The sequence below is a fragment of the Salvelinus namaycush genome, chromosome 36 (genome assembly GCF_016432855.1).
Source record: "Salvelinus namaycush isolate Seneca chromosome 36, SaNama_1.0, whole genome shotgun sequence".
Lineage (NCBI taxonomy): Eukaryota > Metazoa > Chordata > Actinopteri > Salmoniformes > Salmonidae > Salvelinus > Salvelinus namaycush.
The window spans coordinates 14,044,427-14,059,227 of NC_052342.1; the positions used below are offsets into that span (position 1 = coordinate 14,044,427).

Consider the following 14,801-nt stretch of genomic DNA (forward strand, 5'->3'; position numbering starts at 1 on the left):
AACTCGGGCAGTTGTTGTTGCCATCCTGTACCTGTCCCGCAGGTGTGATGTTCAGATGTACCGATTCTGTGCAGGTGTTGTTACTCGTGGTCTGCCACTGCGAGGACGATCAGCTGTCCGTCCTGTCTCCCTGTAGCACTGTCTTAGGCGTCTCACAGTACGGACATTGCAATTTATTGCCCTGGCCACATCTGCAGTCCTCATGCCTCCTTGCAGCATGCATAAGGCATGTTCACGCAGATGAGTAGGGACCCTGGGCATCTTTGTTTTGGTGTTTTTCAGAGTCAGTAGAAAGGCCTCTTTAGTGTCCTAAGTTTTCATAACTGTGACCTTAATTGCCTACCGTCTGTAAGCTGTTAGTGTCTTAACGACCGTTCCACAGGTGCATGTTGATTAATTGTTTATGGTTCATTGAACAAGCATGGGAAACAGTGTTTAAACCCTTTACAATGAATATCTGTGAAGTTATTTGGATTTTTACAAATTATCTTTGAAAGACAGTGTCCTGAAAAAGGGACGTTTCTTTTTTTGCTGAGTTCATGTATATATCTAACTCCATCCCTTCCTCTCAGAGTGGTGATGATGTTGATGAGGAGGACTCGCTGCAGGAGGACTCCAGTGTCCACAGCTCCTCGGTCCGCTCTGACAGCTCCTCCCGGGTCAAGAAGAACAAGAGAGGACGTCCGGCCAAGAAGAATAAGAAAAGTAAACAAAATGTACCATAAAAAAAGGTTATAAACTCTGAATCTGTCTGACTTATGCTCAGCATGTGATGTCTCTCTGTCTTTTCTCCTTCTCCCTCTCTCCCACCCCCTCTCTTATCCCCCTTCCCTTTTCCCTCCTCATTTTTCCCTCCCCAATTTCTCTCTCTCTCTCTCTCGCAGTGCTGGATGAGGGTGAGGTGGAGGGGGATGGTTATGAGACAGACCACCAGGACTACTGTGAGGTGTGCCAGCAGGGAGGGGAGATCATTCTGTGTGACACCTGTCCTAGGGCCTACCACCTGGTCTGTCTGGAGCCTGAGCTGGAGAAGGCCCCCGAGGGCAAGTGGAGTTGCCCCCACTGTGTGAGTACCATACCGTAATCCTCAAAGTTGGTGTTAATAATCCTCAAGTCTGTCTATTTGACTGATTGTTTATGTCAGCATTACAGACAGAGCTGCGTGTAATGCTACTGTTAGTGTGTACTCTATTCACAGTGAGCTTTCAGAAAGTATTCAGACCCCTTGACTTTTTACACATTTTGTTACGTTACAGCCTTATTCTAAAATGGATTAAATTGTTTTTTTCCCCCTCCTCAATCTACACACAATAGCCCATAATGACAAAGAAAAACTGTTTTTTAGACATTTTTGCTATAAAAATTATTTTAAAAACCCGTAAATATCACATTTACAGTTGAAGTCGGAAGTTTACATACACCTTAGCCAAAGACATTTAAACTCAGTTTTTCGCAATTCCTGACATTTAATCCAAGTAAAAAATCCCTGTTTTAGGTCAGTTAGGATCACCACTTTATTTTAAGAACGTGAAATTTCAGAATAATAGTAGAGAGAATGATTTATTTCAGCTTTTATTTCTTTCATCACATTCACAGTGGGTCAGAAGTTTACATACACAATTAGTATTTGGTAGCATTGCCTTTAAATTGTTTCGCTTGGGTCAAACATTTCAGGTAGCCTTCCACAAGCTTCCCACAATAAGTTGGGTGAATTTTGGCCCATTCCTCCTGACAGAGCTGGTGTAACTGAGTCAGGTTTGTAGGCCTCCTTGCTCGCACACACTTTTTCAGTTTTGCCCACAAATTTTCTATGGGATTGAGGTCAGGGCTTTGTGATGGCCACTCCAATACCTTGACTTTGTTGTCCTTAAGCCATTTTGCCACAACTTTGGAAGTATGCTTGGGGTAATTGTCCATTTGGAAGACCCATTTGCGACCAAGCTTTAACTTCCTGACTGATGTCTTGAGATGTTGCTTCAATATATCCACATATTTTTTTTGCCTCATGATGCCATCTATTTTGTGAAGTGCACCAGTCCCTCCTGCAGCAAAGCACCCCCACAACATGATGCTGCCACCCCCGTGCTTCACGGTTGGGATGGTGTTCTTTGGCTTGCAAGCCTCCCCCTTTTTCCTCCAAACATAACGATGGTCATTATGGCCAAACAGTTCTATTTTGTTTCATCAGACCAGAGGACATTTCTCCAAAAAGTATGATCTTTGTCCCCATGTGCAGTTGCAAACCATAGTCTGGCTTTTTAATGGCGGTTTTGGAGCAGTGGCTTCTTCCTTGCTGAGCAGCCTTTCAGGTTATGTCGATATAGAACTCGTTTTACTGTGGATATAGATACTTTTGTACCTGTTTCCTCCAGCATCTTCACAAGGTCCTTTGCTGTTGTTCTGGGATTGATTTGCACTTTTCACACCAAAGTACGTTAATCTCTAGGAGACAGAACGCGTCTCCTTCCGGAGCGGTATGACGGCTGTGTGGTCCCATGGTGTTTATACTTGCGTACTATTGTTTGTACAGATGAACGTGGTACCTTCAGGCGTTTGGAAATTGCTCCGAAGGATGAACCAGACTTGTGGAGGTTTCCAATTTTTTTTCTGAGGTCTTGGCTGATTTCTTTTGATTTTCCCATGATGTCAAGCAAAGAGGCACTGCGTTTGAAGGTAGGCCTTGAAATACATCCACAGGTACACCTTCAATTGACTCAAATTATGTCAATTAGCCTATCAGAAGCTTCTAAAGCTATGATATAATTGTCTGGAATTTTCCAAACTGTTTAAAGGCACAGTCAACTTATTGTATGTAAACTTCTGACCCGCTGGAATTGTGATACAGTGAATGATAAATGAAATAATCTGTCTGTAAACAATTATTGGAAAAATTACTTGTGTCATGCACAAAGTAGATGTACTAACTGACTTGCCAAAACTATAGTTTGTTAACATGAAATTTGTGGAGTGGTTGAAAAATGAGTTTTAATGACTCCAACCTAAGTGTATGTAAACTTCCGACTTCAACTGTACGTAAGTATTCAGACCCTTTACTCAGTACTTTGTTGAAGCACTTTCGGGAGCGATTACAGCCTCGAGTCTTCTTGGGTATGACGCTAAAAGCTTTGCACAGCTGTATTTGGGAAGTTTCTCCCATTCTTCTCTGCAGATTCTCTCAAGCTCTGTCAGGTTGGATGGGGAGCGTTGCTGCACAGCTATTTTCAGGTCTCTCCAGAGATGTTCGATCGGGTTTAAGTCCGGGCTCTGGGCCACTCAAGGACATTCAGAAACTTTTCCCGAAGACACTCCTGCGTTGTCTTGGCTGTGTGCTTAGGGTCGTTGTCCTGTTGGAAGGTGAACCTTCTCCCCATTCTGAGGTCCTGAGCGCTTTGGAGCAGGTTATCATCAAGGATCTCTCTGTACTTTGCTCTGTTCATCTTTCCCATGATCCTGACTCGAGTGGCTTTCAGTTTGCCACTCTACCATAAAGGCCTGATTGGTGGCGTGCTGCTGAGATGGTTGTCCTTCTGGAAGGTTATTCCATCTCCACAGAGGAACTCTGGAGCTCCGTCAGAGTGAACATCGAGTGCTTGGTCACCTCCCTGACCAAGGCCCTTCTCCCCCGATTGCTCAGTTTTGCCCGGCGGAGTCTTGGGTTCCAAACTTCTTCCTTTTAAGAATTCTGGAGGCCACTGTGTTCTTGGGGACCTTCAATGCTGCAGAAATGTCTTGGTACCCTTCCCCATATCTGTGCCTCAACACAATCCTGTGTGAGCTCTATGGACAATTTCTTCGACCTCATGGCTTGTTTTTTGCTCTGACATGCTCTGTCAACTGTGGGACCTTATATAGACAGGTGTGTGCCTTTCCAAATCATGTCCAATCAATTGAATTTACCACAGGTAGACTCCAATCAAGTTGTAGAAAAATCTCAAGGATGTTTCATGGAAACAGGATGCACCTGAGCTCAATTTCGAGTCTCATACCAAAGGGTCTGAATACCTATGTAAGTAAGGTATTTCTGATTTATAAAAACCTGTTTTTGCCTTGTCATTTTAGGGTATTGTGTGTTTATTGATGAGATAGTTTTACATTTTTTAATACATTTTAGAATAAGGCTGTAACGTAACAAAATGCGTATGGAAAAAGTCAAGGGGTCTGAGTACTTTCTGAATGCACTGTAAGGTATCATCAGACATATAAACCCTATCAAATTATTTTATTTACCTATTAATTCCTAATGGACTCTTCTCCTCTTCTCCTGTCCTTCTCCTCTCCTCTTCTCCTGTCCTCCTCCTCTCCCCTTCTCCTCTCCTGTCCTCTTCCTCTTCTCCTCTCCTGTCCTCTTCCTATTCTCCTCTCCTGTCCTCCTCCCCTCCTCTTCTCCTCTCCTGTCCTCTTTCTCTCCTCTTCTCCTCTCCTGTCCTCCTCTTCTCCTCTCCTGTCCTCCTCCTCTCCTCTTCTCCTCTCCTGTCCTCCTCTTCTCCTCTCCTGTCCTCCTCCTCTCCTCTTCTCCTCTCCTGTCCTCCTCCCCTCCTCTTCTCCTCTCCTGTCCTCTTTCTCTCCTCTTCTCCTCTCCTGTCCTCCTCCTCTCCTCTTCTCCTCTCCTGTCCTCTTCCTCTCCTCTTCTCCTGCAGGAGAAAGAGGGGATCCAGTGGGAAGCGAAGGATGAGGACTTTGAGGAGTTTGAGGAGGAGAGTGAGGACATGGTGGTACCAGAGGTACCTGGGGTTGGACTGCTGGTAGGACTGGAGGAAGAGGAGGATGACCACATTGAGTTCTGCAGGGTCTGTAAAGATGGGGGGGAACTATTATGCTGTGACACCTGCACTTCCTCCTACCACATCCACTGTCTCAACCCGCCCCTGCCTGAGATCCCCAACGGAGAGTGGCTGTGTCCACGCTGCACTGTAAGTCTTGTTTGTTTGTTATCATTATGTGCACAATGCCACTATGAGGCCAAATTCAAAATGTCCACATTGTGTGGACAATAAAGCTTTCCTATTGTATTCTATTCAGTCTACTCTACTTTACCTTACTCTAATCTATTCTGATTCTTCATTTTCGTCTTCTACCCCCAGTGTCCTGCTATCAAGGGCAGGGTGCAGAGGATCCTCCACTGGCGATGGGGCGAGCCCCCCGATCCTGTACCCGCGCCCCCTGCCCCCGATACCCCTCCTGATGCTCCCCCACCACCCCCCATGAAGGGCAGGGCTGAGAGGGAGTTCTTTGTCAAGCTGACCGGACAGTCCTACTGGCACTGTACCTGGATCACTGAACTACAGGTGAGAGGGAAAGAGAGGGAGAGGAAAGGGAGAGAGAAGTTGGCAGGGAGAGAGGGAGAGAGAGAGAGAGAGAGAGAGTGAAACAGTTGGAGGAGAGGCTGATGTAATGATATGAAAAACGACAAGACGCTTAGCATGCAGGTATCCTACACACTTCCCTTCCTTGTTTTCATTCAACACATTCTCTCTTTCCTCCATCTATTCCTCTCTTCTTTTTTCTCTTCTTTTCCATCCCTCCAGCTGGAGATCTTCCACTCGGTGATGTTCCGTAACTACCAGAGGAAGACAGATATGGATGAGCCTCCCAGTCTGGACTATGGGTCGGGGGGAGAGGAGGAGAGTGTTAAGAGTGAGAAGAGGAGGCTGAAAGACCCAGACTATGCTGCCCTGGATGACAAGTTCTATAAATACGGCATCAAGCCTGAATGGATGATGGTCCACCGCATCATCAACCACAGGTACGTGTGCATGTGGGGTGTGCTGGGGAGAGGGGGGGGGGGGGGGGGGGGGGGGGGGGGTTTGTGTTTGTGTTTGTGTATGAGATGGGGGGTGGGCGGGCAGGTTGGGGTGTGTGTGTGTATGTGTGAAGCGGGGGGGGGGTGTATGTATGTGTGTGTGTGCTAGTTTATTGATTGTGTGCAGTTCTGTCCATAATATGTGTGTGTGTGTTTCCCAGTATGGACAAGAAAGGGATATACCACTACCTGGTCAAGTGGAGAGACCTGACCTATGACCAGTGCACATGGGAGAGAGACGATCTGGAGATGCCAGAGTTTGTCATTCACAAGGCCAACTACTGGGCACACAGGTACTGGACTAGTGTACTGGCCAAATGGCATCCATGTTGGCACTTAACACTACTACAGTGAATCTGTCTTAATGTCAGTGTCAACATGCTGAACGTCACAGTTCTACATCACAAACCAAGTTTGGCAAACTTTGTATGCTGTTGTAAATAGCTCAGGGACACTGGATTGATGATTGATAGATTGATTGATGGATCGATTGATTGATTGATTGATTGATTGATTCAGGGATGAGGTGATGAAGGAGGCCCCAGACATGCCGAGGAGGATGAGGAGGATGAGGATGGAAGAGAGCGAAGACCCCCACAGATCACCTGTCAACGACGTGAGTTCTGATTGGCTCACTCACTCTGTAACAGCCACATCTATTGGTCGTCATTCCGGTAGCCGATCAAGTCTCACTACCAAGTCAAAACACTAGTGTCATTCTGTACAATGATGTCAATGATGTTTATCTCCTTTTTTCCCCCCTTACATCACCATCCATCTTTCTCTTTATCTTCCAGCCTACAATAAAGTACGAGGAGCAGCCAGACTTTGTGACGGCGACGAGGGGCACTCTGCACCTGTACCAGCTGGAGGGGCTCAACTGGCTGCGTTTCAGCTGGGCACAGGGCACTGACACCATCCTGGCAGACGAGATGGGGCTGGGCAAGACTATCCAGACCATCGTGTTCCTCTACTCACTCTTCAAAGAGGTAGGACGGCACCTTTAGGAGCCCTGTGTTCTGTGTGCTGTGCAAATTCCCTCTTGAGTATCATGTTGTCATTTTAATAGAATAATAAAGTATTCTATTCATCTTTGTAAAAAAAAAAAATCTCTCCTCCCCTCTTCCCCCCACCAAGGGCCACACTAGGGGCCCGTTTCTGGTGAGTGCCCCCCTCTCCACCATCATTAACTGGGAGAGAGAGTTTGAGATGTGGGCCCCTGACTTCTACGTGGTGACCTACACAGGTGACAAGGACAGCAGAGCCATCATCAGAGAGAACGAGCTGACCTTCGACGACACGGCCGTACGGGGAGGGAAGAAAACCTTCAAACTGAGGGTGAGGACGTTGGGGAGGGAGGGGAGGGGAGGAGGGGGCAGAGGAACGACATGAGAGAAAGCTCAGATCTGTTCATCCCATCTTCTAAAAAAGAAAAAACATCTAATATCTGCTTTTGTTTCTCTCTGTCCCTCTCTCTCTCTCCCCTCTCTCTCCTCCCTCCTCCTCCTCTCTCTCTCTCCCCTCTCTCTCCCCTCTCTCTCCCCTCTCTATCCCCTCTCCGTCTCTCCCCTCTCTCTCCTCCCTCCTCCTCTCTCTCTCTCTCCCCTCTCTCTCTCTCTCTCCCCTCTCTATCCCCTCTCCGTCTCTCCCCTCTCTCTCCTCCCTCCTCCTCTCTCTCTCTCTCTCCCCTCTCTCTCCTCCCTCCTCCTCCTCTCTCTCTCTCCCCTCTCTATCCCCTCTCCCTCTCTCCCCTCTCTCTCCCACCTCCTCCTCTCTCTCTCTCCCTCTCTCCCCTCTCTCTCTCTCTCTCTCTCTCTCTCTCTCCCCCTCTCTCTCTCTCTCCCCTCTCTATCCCCTCTCCGTCTCTCCCCTCTCTCTCCCCTCTCTCTCCCCTCTCTCTCCTCCCTCCTCCTCCTCTCTCTCTCCCCTCTCTATCCCCTCTCCCACCTCCTCCTCTCTCCCACCTCCTCTCTCTCCCACCTCCTCCTCACTCCCACCTCCTCTCTCTCCCACCTCCTCCTCTCTCTCTCTCTCTCTCCCCTCTCTATCCCCTCTCTGTCTCTCCCCTCTCTCTCCCCCCTCCTCTTTCTCTCCTCTCCAGAGAGAAGCCCCTATAAAGTTCCATGTCCTGCTGACGTCCTATGAGCTGGTGACGATAGACCAGACCTCCCTGAAGTCTATAGACTGGGCCTGTCTAGTGGTGGACGAAGCCCACCGCCTCAAGAACAACCAGAGCAAGGTAGGCTGCACCTGTTTGGTTTTGTTTTGTGTGTGTGCGTTTGTACTGTATTTAACTTTGGCCAATCAGATCACGTCTCTCTGTTCCTACTCCCCGCCTACACGCAGCAACTCAAGAAGGAGACACCAACACAGAGAATAGTGAGGCGCTGGGCAGAGGAGAGAGGCTCAATGCTGCAGGAGTTTTTTGACAATACTGATTGGAATACGGTCAAAGATTCATCCACCCAGGACTCATCCATCAACATTGAGGAATGTACATTGTCAGTCACAGGCTTCATTAGGAAATGTGTTGATGATGTTGTATCCACAATAAGAATCCAGACATACCCCGACCCAGTTTTGCACGACACCCTCCATCATCAAGTTTGCTGATGGCACCACGGTTGTAGGTCTGATAACCAACAACGACGAGTCAGCCTATAGGGAGGAGGTAAGTGAACTGGCATTGTGGTGCCAGGACAACAATCTCTCCCTCAACACCAGCAAAACAAAGGAGGTGATTGTTGACTTCAGGAAGCAGAGGAGGAAACATTCCCTGATCCACATCACCAGGACTACAGTACAGAGAGTCAAGAGTTTTAAGTTCCTCGGCGTCCACGTCACCGTGGACTTGTCATGGACCAACACCACCACCACCATTGTCAAGAGTGCGCAACAGAGTTTCTACTTCTTAAGGCGGCTGAGGAAATCCTCTCCAAATACTACCGCTGCACCATTGAGAGCGTCCTGACCGGTTGCTTCACGGCCTGGTATGGGAATTGTTCCGTCCACGACCACAAGGCCCTCCAGCAGATGATGAAGCTGGCCCAGTACATCACTGGGACCGTGCGTCCACCCATCCAGGATATCTACTTGAAACAGTCGTTTGAGGAAGGCCCACAGCATAATCAAGGACCCCATACACCCCAGCCACAAGCTGTTCTCTCCCGTACCATCGTGAAGATAGTATCGGAGCGTGAGGTCTGATACCAACAGACTCAGAGACCGTTTGTATCTACAAGCCATCAGACTGCCGAACAGTTGAACTGGACTGACCACCTGCTCTGATTCTCCACACCTTAGCACACATTGCCCCCCCAATCCCCCTTTCCCCAATACACGTGTAAATATTGGACTATAAATTGTGCCTTCCTGTATTATACTTATGCCTGTATTATACTTATGCTAAAATGTTTATTCTATTCTACTGAGTTATTTACTTTATGCTCGTAATCTTATCTTTTATTATTTCTTATTGTTGTTGCATTGTCGAGAAGGAACCTGCAAGTAAGCATTTAATTTCATTGGCCTTGTGTGCGATGTATACGAGTACAAGGCAAGCTGGTACGAGCTATCCGTTAGGGACGCAAAAAGACGATACAGACTCAAACTTGAATTGATGTTCAACAACTCAGACTCACTTTGCATGTGGCAAGGACTCCAGACTATCAAAGACTACAAAGGCACATCCAGCTGTGCGGTGACCACTGAACCCTCCCTCCCAGACGAGCTCAACACATTCTATGCTCACTTCGAGGAAGACAATACCGAGCCATCCAGGAAGACTCTCGCTAATCATAAAACTTGAAATCTTACAGAATTTCCTCTAGAAAGACAATGAACGTCAACAATCAATCAATCGTTTAATCAATCAATTAATTATTGCCTGTGTTTTCTCTCCTCAGTTCTTCAGACGTCTGAATGACTATACGATTGACCACAAGCTGCTGCTGACTGGTACTCCTCTACAGAACAACCTGGAGGAGCTGTTTCACCTGCTCAACTTCCTCACTCCCAACCGTTTCAAGTAGGGGAACACACACACACATATTCACATAATGGCTGCGTTTACACAGACAGACTAATTCTGATCTTTTGCCACTAATTGGTATTTTGACCTATCAGATCAATAATTAGGCCAAATATAAGAATTGGGCTCTCTGTATAAACACAGCCATATAAACACATACACATAACATGTACATATAGACTGACACCGACTTGGACGTATGTGGATGTATAGATGCACACACTCATAGGCTGCGTTTAGACAGGCAGCCCAATTCTGATATTTTTTCCCCATTAATTGGTCTTTTGACCAATCAGATCAGCTCTGAAAAAGAGCTGACGTGAAAAGATCTGATGTGATTGGCCGAAAGACCAATTAGTGGAATCGAGCTGCTTGTCTAAACGCAGCCATATATGCAAGCAAACCACTCACACACAACACAGTCATGCATCTCTACTTCTATTTGCATGTTTTCAACCTAAATATCCTCCATTCACCAGACATCCTTTCACTCTCTCCCTCCCCTCCATCTCCCTCCTTCCTCTGTAGTAATCTGGAGGGGTTCCTGGAGGAGTTTGCAGACATCTCCAAGGAGGACCAGATCCAGAAGCTCCATGACCTGCTGGGTCCCCACATGTTGAGGAGGCTGAAGGCTGACGTCTTCAAGAACATGCCGGCAAAGACTGAGCTCATCGTACGAGTGGAACTAAGCCCCATGCAGAAGTAAGGAGGAGCGGGGTGGAGAGAGAGTGGGGGAGGGGTGGGGGAGGATGCATGGAGGGAGAAAGGAGAGGAGAGGAACGAAAGGAAAGGAATAGTGAAAGAGTGAGGGAAGAGAGGAGGGAAAGGCGTATGGTAGATAAAGATACTGAAAAAGAGAGAGTGAGGGAGTAGTTAACAAGTTAATCATAAAAATAATCACACACTAACTGTGTCTTTCTACATTGATGTATTATAACAGGAAATACTACAAGTTGATTCTGACGAGGAACTTTGAGGCTCTGAACTCTAAAGGAGGAGGTAACCAGGTGTCTCTACTCAACATCATGATGGACCTGAAGAAGTGTGCCAACCACCCCTACCTCTTCCCCGTCGCCTCCATGGTAACTATGATCATAATGATACACTGAGTGTACAAAACATTAGGAACACCTGCTCCTTCCATGACGGACTGACCAGGTGAATCAAATCATATGAAATCAAATTTGTTGGGGCGGTATGGGAATTGGAGTGGGTCTACGGTTTCCGGGATGATAGTGTTGATGTGAGCCATGTCCAGCCTTTCAAAGCACTTCATGGCTACCAACGTGAGTGCTACGGGTCGGTAGTCATTTATGCAGGTTACCTTCACTTTCTTGGGCACAGGGACTATGGTGGTCTGCTTGAAACATGTAGGTATTACAGACTCGGTGAGGGAGAGGTTGAAAATGTCAGTGAAGACACTTGCCAGTTGGTCTGCACATGTTCTGAGTACATGTCCTGGTAATCCGTCTGGCCCCGTGGCCTTGTGAATGTTGACCTGTTTAAAGGTCTTGCTCACATCGGCTACGGAGAGCGTGATCACACAGACGTCTGAAACAGCTGGTGCTCTCATGCATGTTTCAGTGTTGCTTGCCTCGAAGCGAGCATAAAAGGTATTTAGCCCGTCTGGTAGGCTTGCGTCACTGGGCAGCTCACGGCTGAGTTTACCTTTGTGGTCCGTAACACTTTGCAAGCTCCGCCACATCCGACGAGCGTCGGAGCCGGTGGAGTAGGATTCGATCTTGGTCCTGTATTGACGCTTTGCCTGTTTGATGGTTCATCTGAGGGCATGGCAGGATTTCTTATAAATTTCCCGGATTAATGTCCCGCTCCTTGAAAGCGGCAGGTCTAGCCTTGAGCTCGGTGCAGATGTTGCCTGTAATCCATGGCTTCTGGTTGGGATATGTACGTACAGTCACTGTGGGGACAGTGTCGTCGATGCACTTATTGATGAAGCCAGTGACTGAGGTGGTATACTCCTCAATGCCATTGGATGAATGCCGGAACATATTCCAGTCTGTGCTAGAAAAACAATCCTTCAGCGTAGCATTCACGTCATCTGACCACTTCCGTATTGAGCGAGTCACTGGTACTTCCTGCTTTAGATTTTGCTTGTAAGCAGGAATCAGGAGGATAGAATTATGGTCAGATTTGCCAAATGGAGGGCGAGGGAGAGCTTTGCATGTGTCTCTGTGTGTGGAGTAAAGGTGGTCTAGAGTTTTTTTTCCTCTGGTTGCACATGTGACATGCTGGTAGAAAGGAGATAAAACTAATTTAAGTTTGCCTGTATTAAAGTCCCCGAACACTAGGAGCGCCGCTTCTGGATGAGCATTTTCTTGTTTACTTATGGCCTTATACAGCTCATTGAATGCGGCCTTAGTGCCAGTTTCGGTTTGTGGTGGTAAATAGACGGCTATGAAAAATATGGTAGATAGAGTGGTCTACAGCTTATCTTGGTAGATAGTGTGGTCTACAGCTTATTATGTTGTACTCTACCTCAGACGAGCAATACCTCGAGCCTACCTTAATATTAGACATCGCGCACCAGCTGTTATTTACAAATAGACACAAACCCCCAACCCTACCAGACATAGCTGTTCTGTCCTGCCGATGTACGGAAAACACAGCCAACTGTATATTATCCGTGTCGTCGTTCAGCCACGACTTGGTGAAACATAAGATATTACAGTTTTTAATGTCGCATTGGTAGGATAGTCTCGAACAGAGCCCATCCAGTGTTTTCTCCAGTGTTTGCACGCCAATAGAACAGATGGTAGAGGTGAGTTACCCTCTTGCCGACGAATTCTCACAAGGCACCCTGATCTGCGCCCCCTGTATTTCCTTATTTTCTTCATGTGAATGACAGGGATTTGGGCCTTGTCTGGGAGCAACATTATATCCTTCCTGTCAGACTCATTAATTAAGGTGAAAGCTATGGTCCCTTGTTGATGTCACCTGTTAAATCCACTTTAATCAGTGTAGATGAAGGGGAAGAGACAGGTTAAAGAAGGATTTTTAAGCCTTGAGACAATTGAGACATGGATTGTGTATGTGTGCCATTCAGACGGTGACTGTGCAAGACAAAATATTTAAGTGGCCTTTGAACGGGTTATGGTAGGAGGTGCCAGGCGCATCGGTTTCAGTGTGTCAAGAACTGCAATGCTGCTGGGCTTTTCACTCCTAACAGTTTCACGTGTGTATCAGTAATGGTCCACCACCCAAAGGACATCCAGCCAATTTGACACAACTGTGGGAAGCATTGGAGTCAACATGGGCCAGCATCCCTGTGGAACGCTTTCGACACCTATTACTCCATGCCCCGAAGAATTGAGCAACTCAATATTAGTGTATATTATCTTAAGTCACATTTTCAACAGTAAGGACACTGTAATTCACCTCTAAATTGCAGAACAGTGATACATTCTGGTAGGTTTGAGTAGTATAGCTACAAATGTATTCAGCCTATTATTACAGTCTAAGGGGGAAAAAAACCTAGGAATATGCAGTAATGTAAACATGACCACAAATGTTCATGGAAATGAAAGAGTATACGTTCTTTCAGTTATTCAAGTTCAATAAAGAAGTTATATCTGTATAATGTATGAGTTATATGTCATCACATGGCCATGGTGTGATGTCTTTACCGTGGTATTAGGAAGCCCGCAAGACGGCGAGCGGAGCGTACGAGGGCACGGACCTCACAAAGGCTTCTGGGAAACTGACTCTGTTGCAGAAGATGATGAGGAAACTGAAGGACCAGGGACACCGGGTGCTAGTCTTCTCACAGGTTGGTACACACACACACACACGTACACACGCACACACACACACGCAAATACAAAAATGCGCACTGTTAGCACTTCTGTAACCATTTCTCTTCTCTCTCCTGCTCTTCTTTCTCCCTGGTAGATGACTAAGATGTTGGACCTATTGGAGGACTTCTTGGACTTTGAGGGTTATAAGTACGAGAGGATCGACGGAGGAGTCACAGGAGCTCTGAGACAGGAGGCCATAGACAGGTTCAATGGTGAGGCAGACACTCAGTCTACTGCAGGTTCTAGAAACAAATACAAGCCATTTAGATGAAAGGGAACATTGCGATTTTTTTTCCCCTTCTCATTATCAGTGTCTAATGCAATTTATTTCTCTCCCCCATCTCACTTTCTCTATCTCCCTCTCTCTCTCTCTCTCTCTCTCTGTCTCACTCTCTCAGCTCCTGGTGCTCCTCAATTCTGTTTCCTGCTGTCCACCAGGGCAGGGGGTCTGGGTATTAACCTGGCTACAGCAGACACTGTTGTCATCTTCGACTCAGACTGGAACCCCCACAATGACATCCAGGTAGACTGTCACTTGAATGTTGAAATAATGTCCATTATCGAAAAAACAAGTCTTAAGGACATTCATGTAGAATTTATATCAATTTCCATGCACTTAATTTTTGATCTTTAAACATCATACAAACAGTAAATAAGTGGCTAATCTGCCTTTGCCTTCCGTCTTGCTAGCTAACGTTTAATCGCTGGAAAATAAATGGGACGAACTGAAAGCACGTATATACCTACCAACGGGACATTAAAAACTGTAATATCTTATGTTTCACTGAGTCGTGGCTGAACGACGATATTAAGAACATACAGCTGGCGGGTTATACACTCTATCGACAGGATAGAACAGGAGCCTCTGGTAAGACACGGGGCGGGGGCCTATGCATATATGTAAACAACAGCTGGTGCATGATATCTAAGGAAGTCTCTAGGTTTTGCTCGCCTGAGGTAGAGTATCTCATGATAAGCTGTAGACCACACTATCTACCTAAAGAGTTTTCATCTGTATTTTTTGTAGTTGTCTACATACCACCACAGACCAATGCTGGCACTAAAACCGCACTCAATAAGCTGTATACCGCCATAAGCAAACAGGAAAACACTCATCCAGAGGCGGCGCTCCTAGTGGCCGGGGAATTTAATGCAG

General features: G+C 46.7%; 1 protein-coding gene across 5 annotated transcripts in view; it reads left to right on the forward strand.

The window, feature by feature from the left end:
* LOC120030170 (chromodomain-helicase-DNA-binding protein 3-like) overlaps positions 1 to 14,801 on the forward strand; it is a 49,839-nt gene that overhangs the window by 7,951 nt on the left and 27,087 nt on the right. For all 5 annotated transcript variants that reach the window (XM_038975503.1, XM_038975505.1, XM_038975506.1 and 2 more), the window contains exons 7-22: positions 573 to 705; positions 885 to 1,066; positions 4,638 to 4,910; positions 5,082 to 5,285; positions 5,526 to 5,743; positions 5,962 to 6,093; positions 6,320 to 6,416; positions 6,598 to 6,789; positions 6,938 to 7,138; positions 7,902 to 8,039; positions 9,706 to 9,827; positions 10,359 to 10,532; positions 10,771 to 10,912; positions 13,486 to 13,617; positions 13,740 to 13,857; positions 14,044 to 14,168. In XM_038975503.1, the coding sequence (XP_038831431.1) occupies positions 573 to 705; positions 885 to 1,066; positions 4,638 to 4,910; positions 5,082 to 5,285; positions 5,526 to 5,743; positions 5,962 to 6,093; positions 6,320 to 6,416; positions 6,598 to 6,789; positions 6,938 to 7,138; positions 7,902 to 8,039; positions 9,706 to 9,827; positions 10,359 to 10,532; positions 10,771 to 10,912; positions 13,486 to 13,617; positions 13,740 to 13,857; positions 14,044 to 14,168 (2,583 nt within the window). The remainder of the gene's footprint in view (positions 1 to 572; positions 706 to 884; positions 1,067 to 4,637; positions 4,911 to 5,081; positions 5,286 to 5,525; positions 5,744 to 5,961; positions 6,094 to 6,319; positions 6,417 to 6,597; positions 6,790 to 6,937; positions 7,139 to 7,901; positions 8,040 to 9,705; positions 9,828 to 10,358; positions 10,533 to 10,770; positions 10,913 to 13,485; positions 13,618 to 13,739; positions 13,858 to 14,043; positions 14,169 to 14,801) is intronic.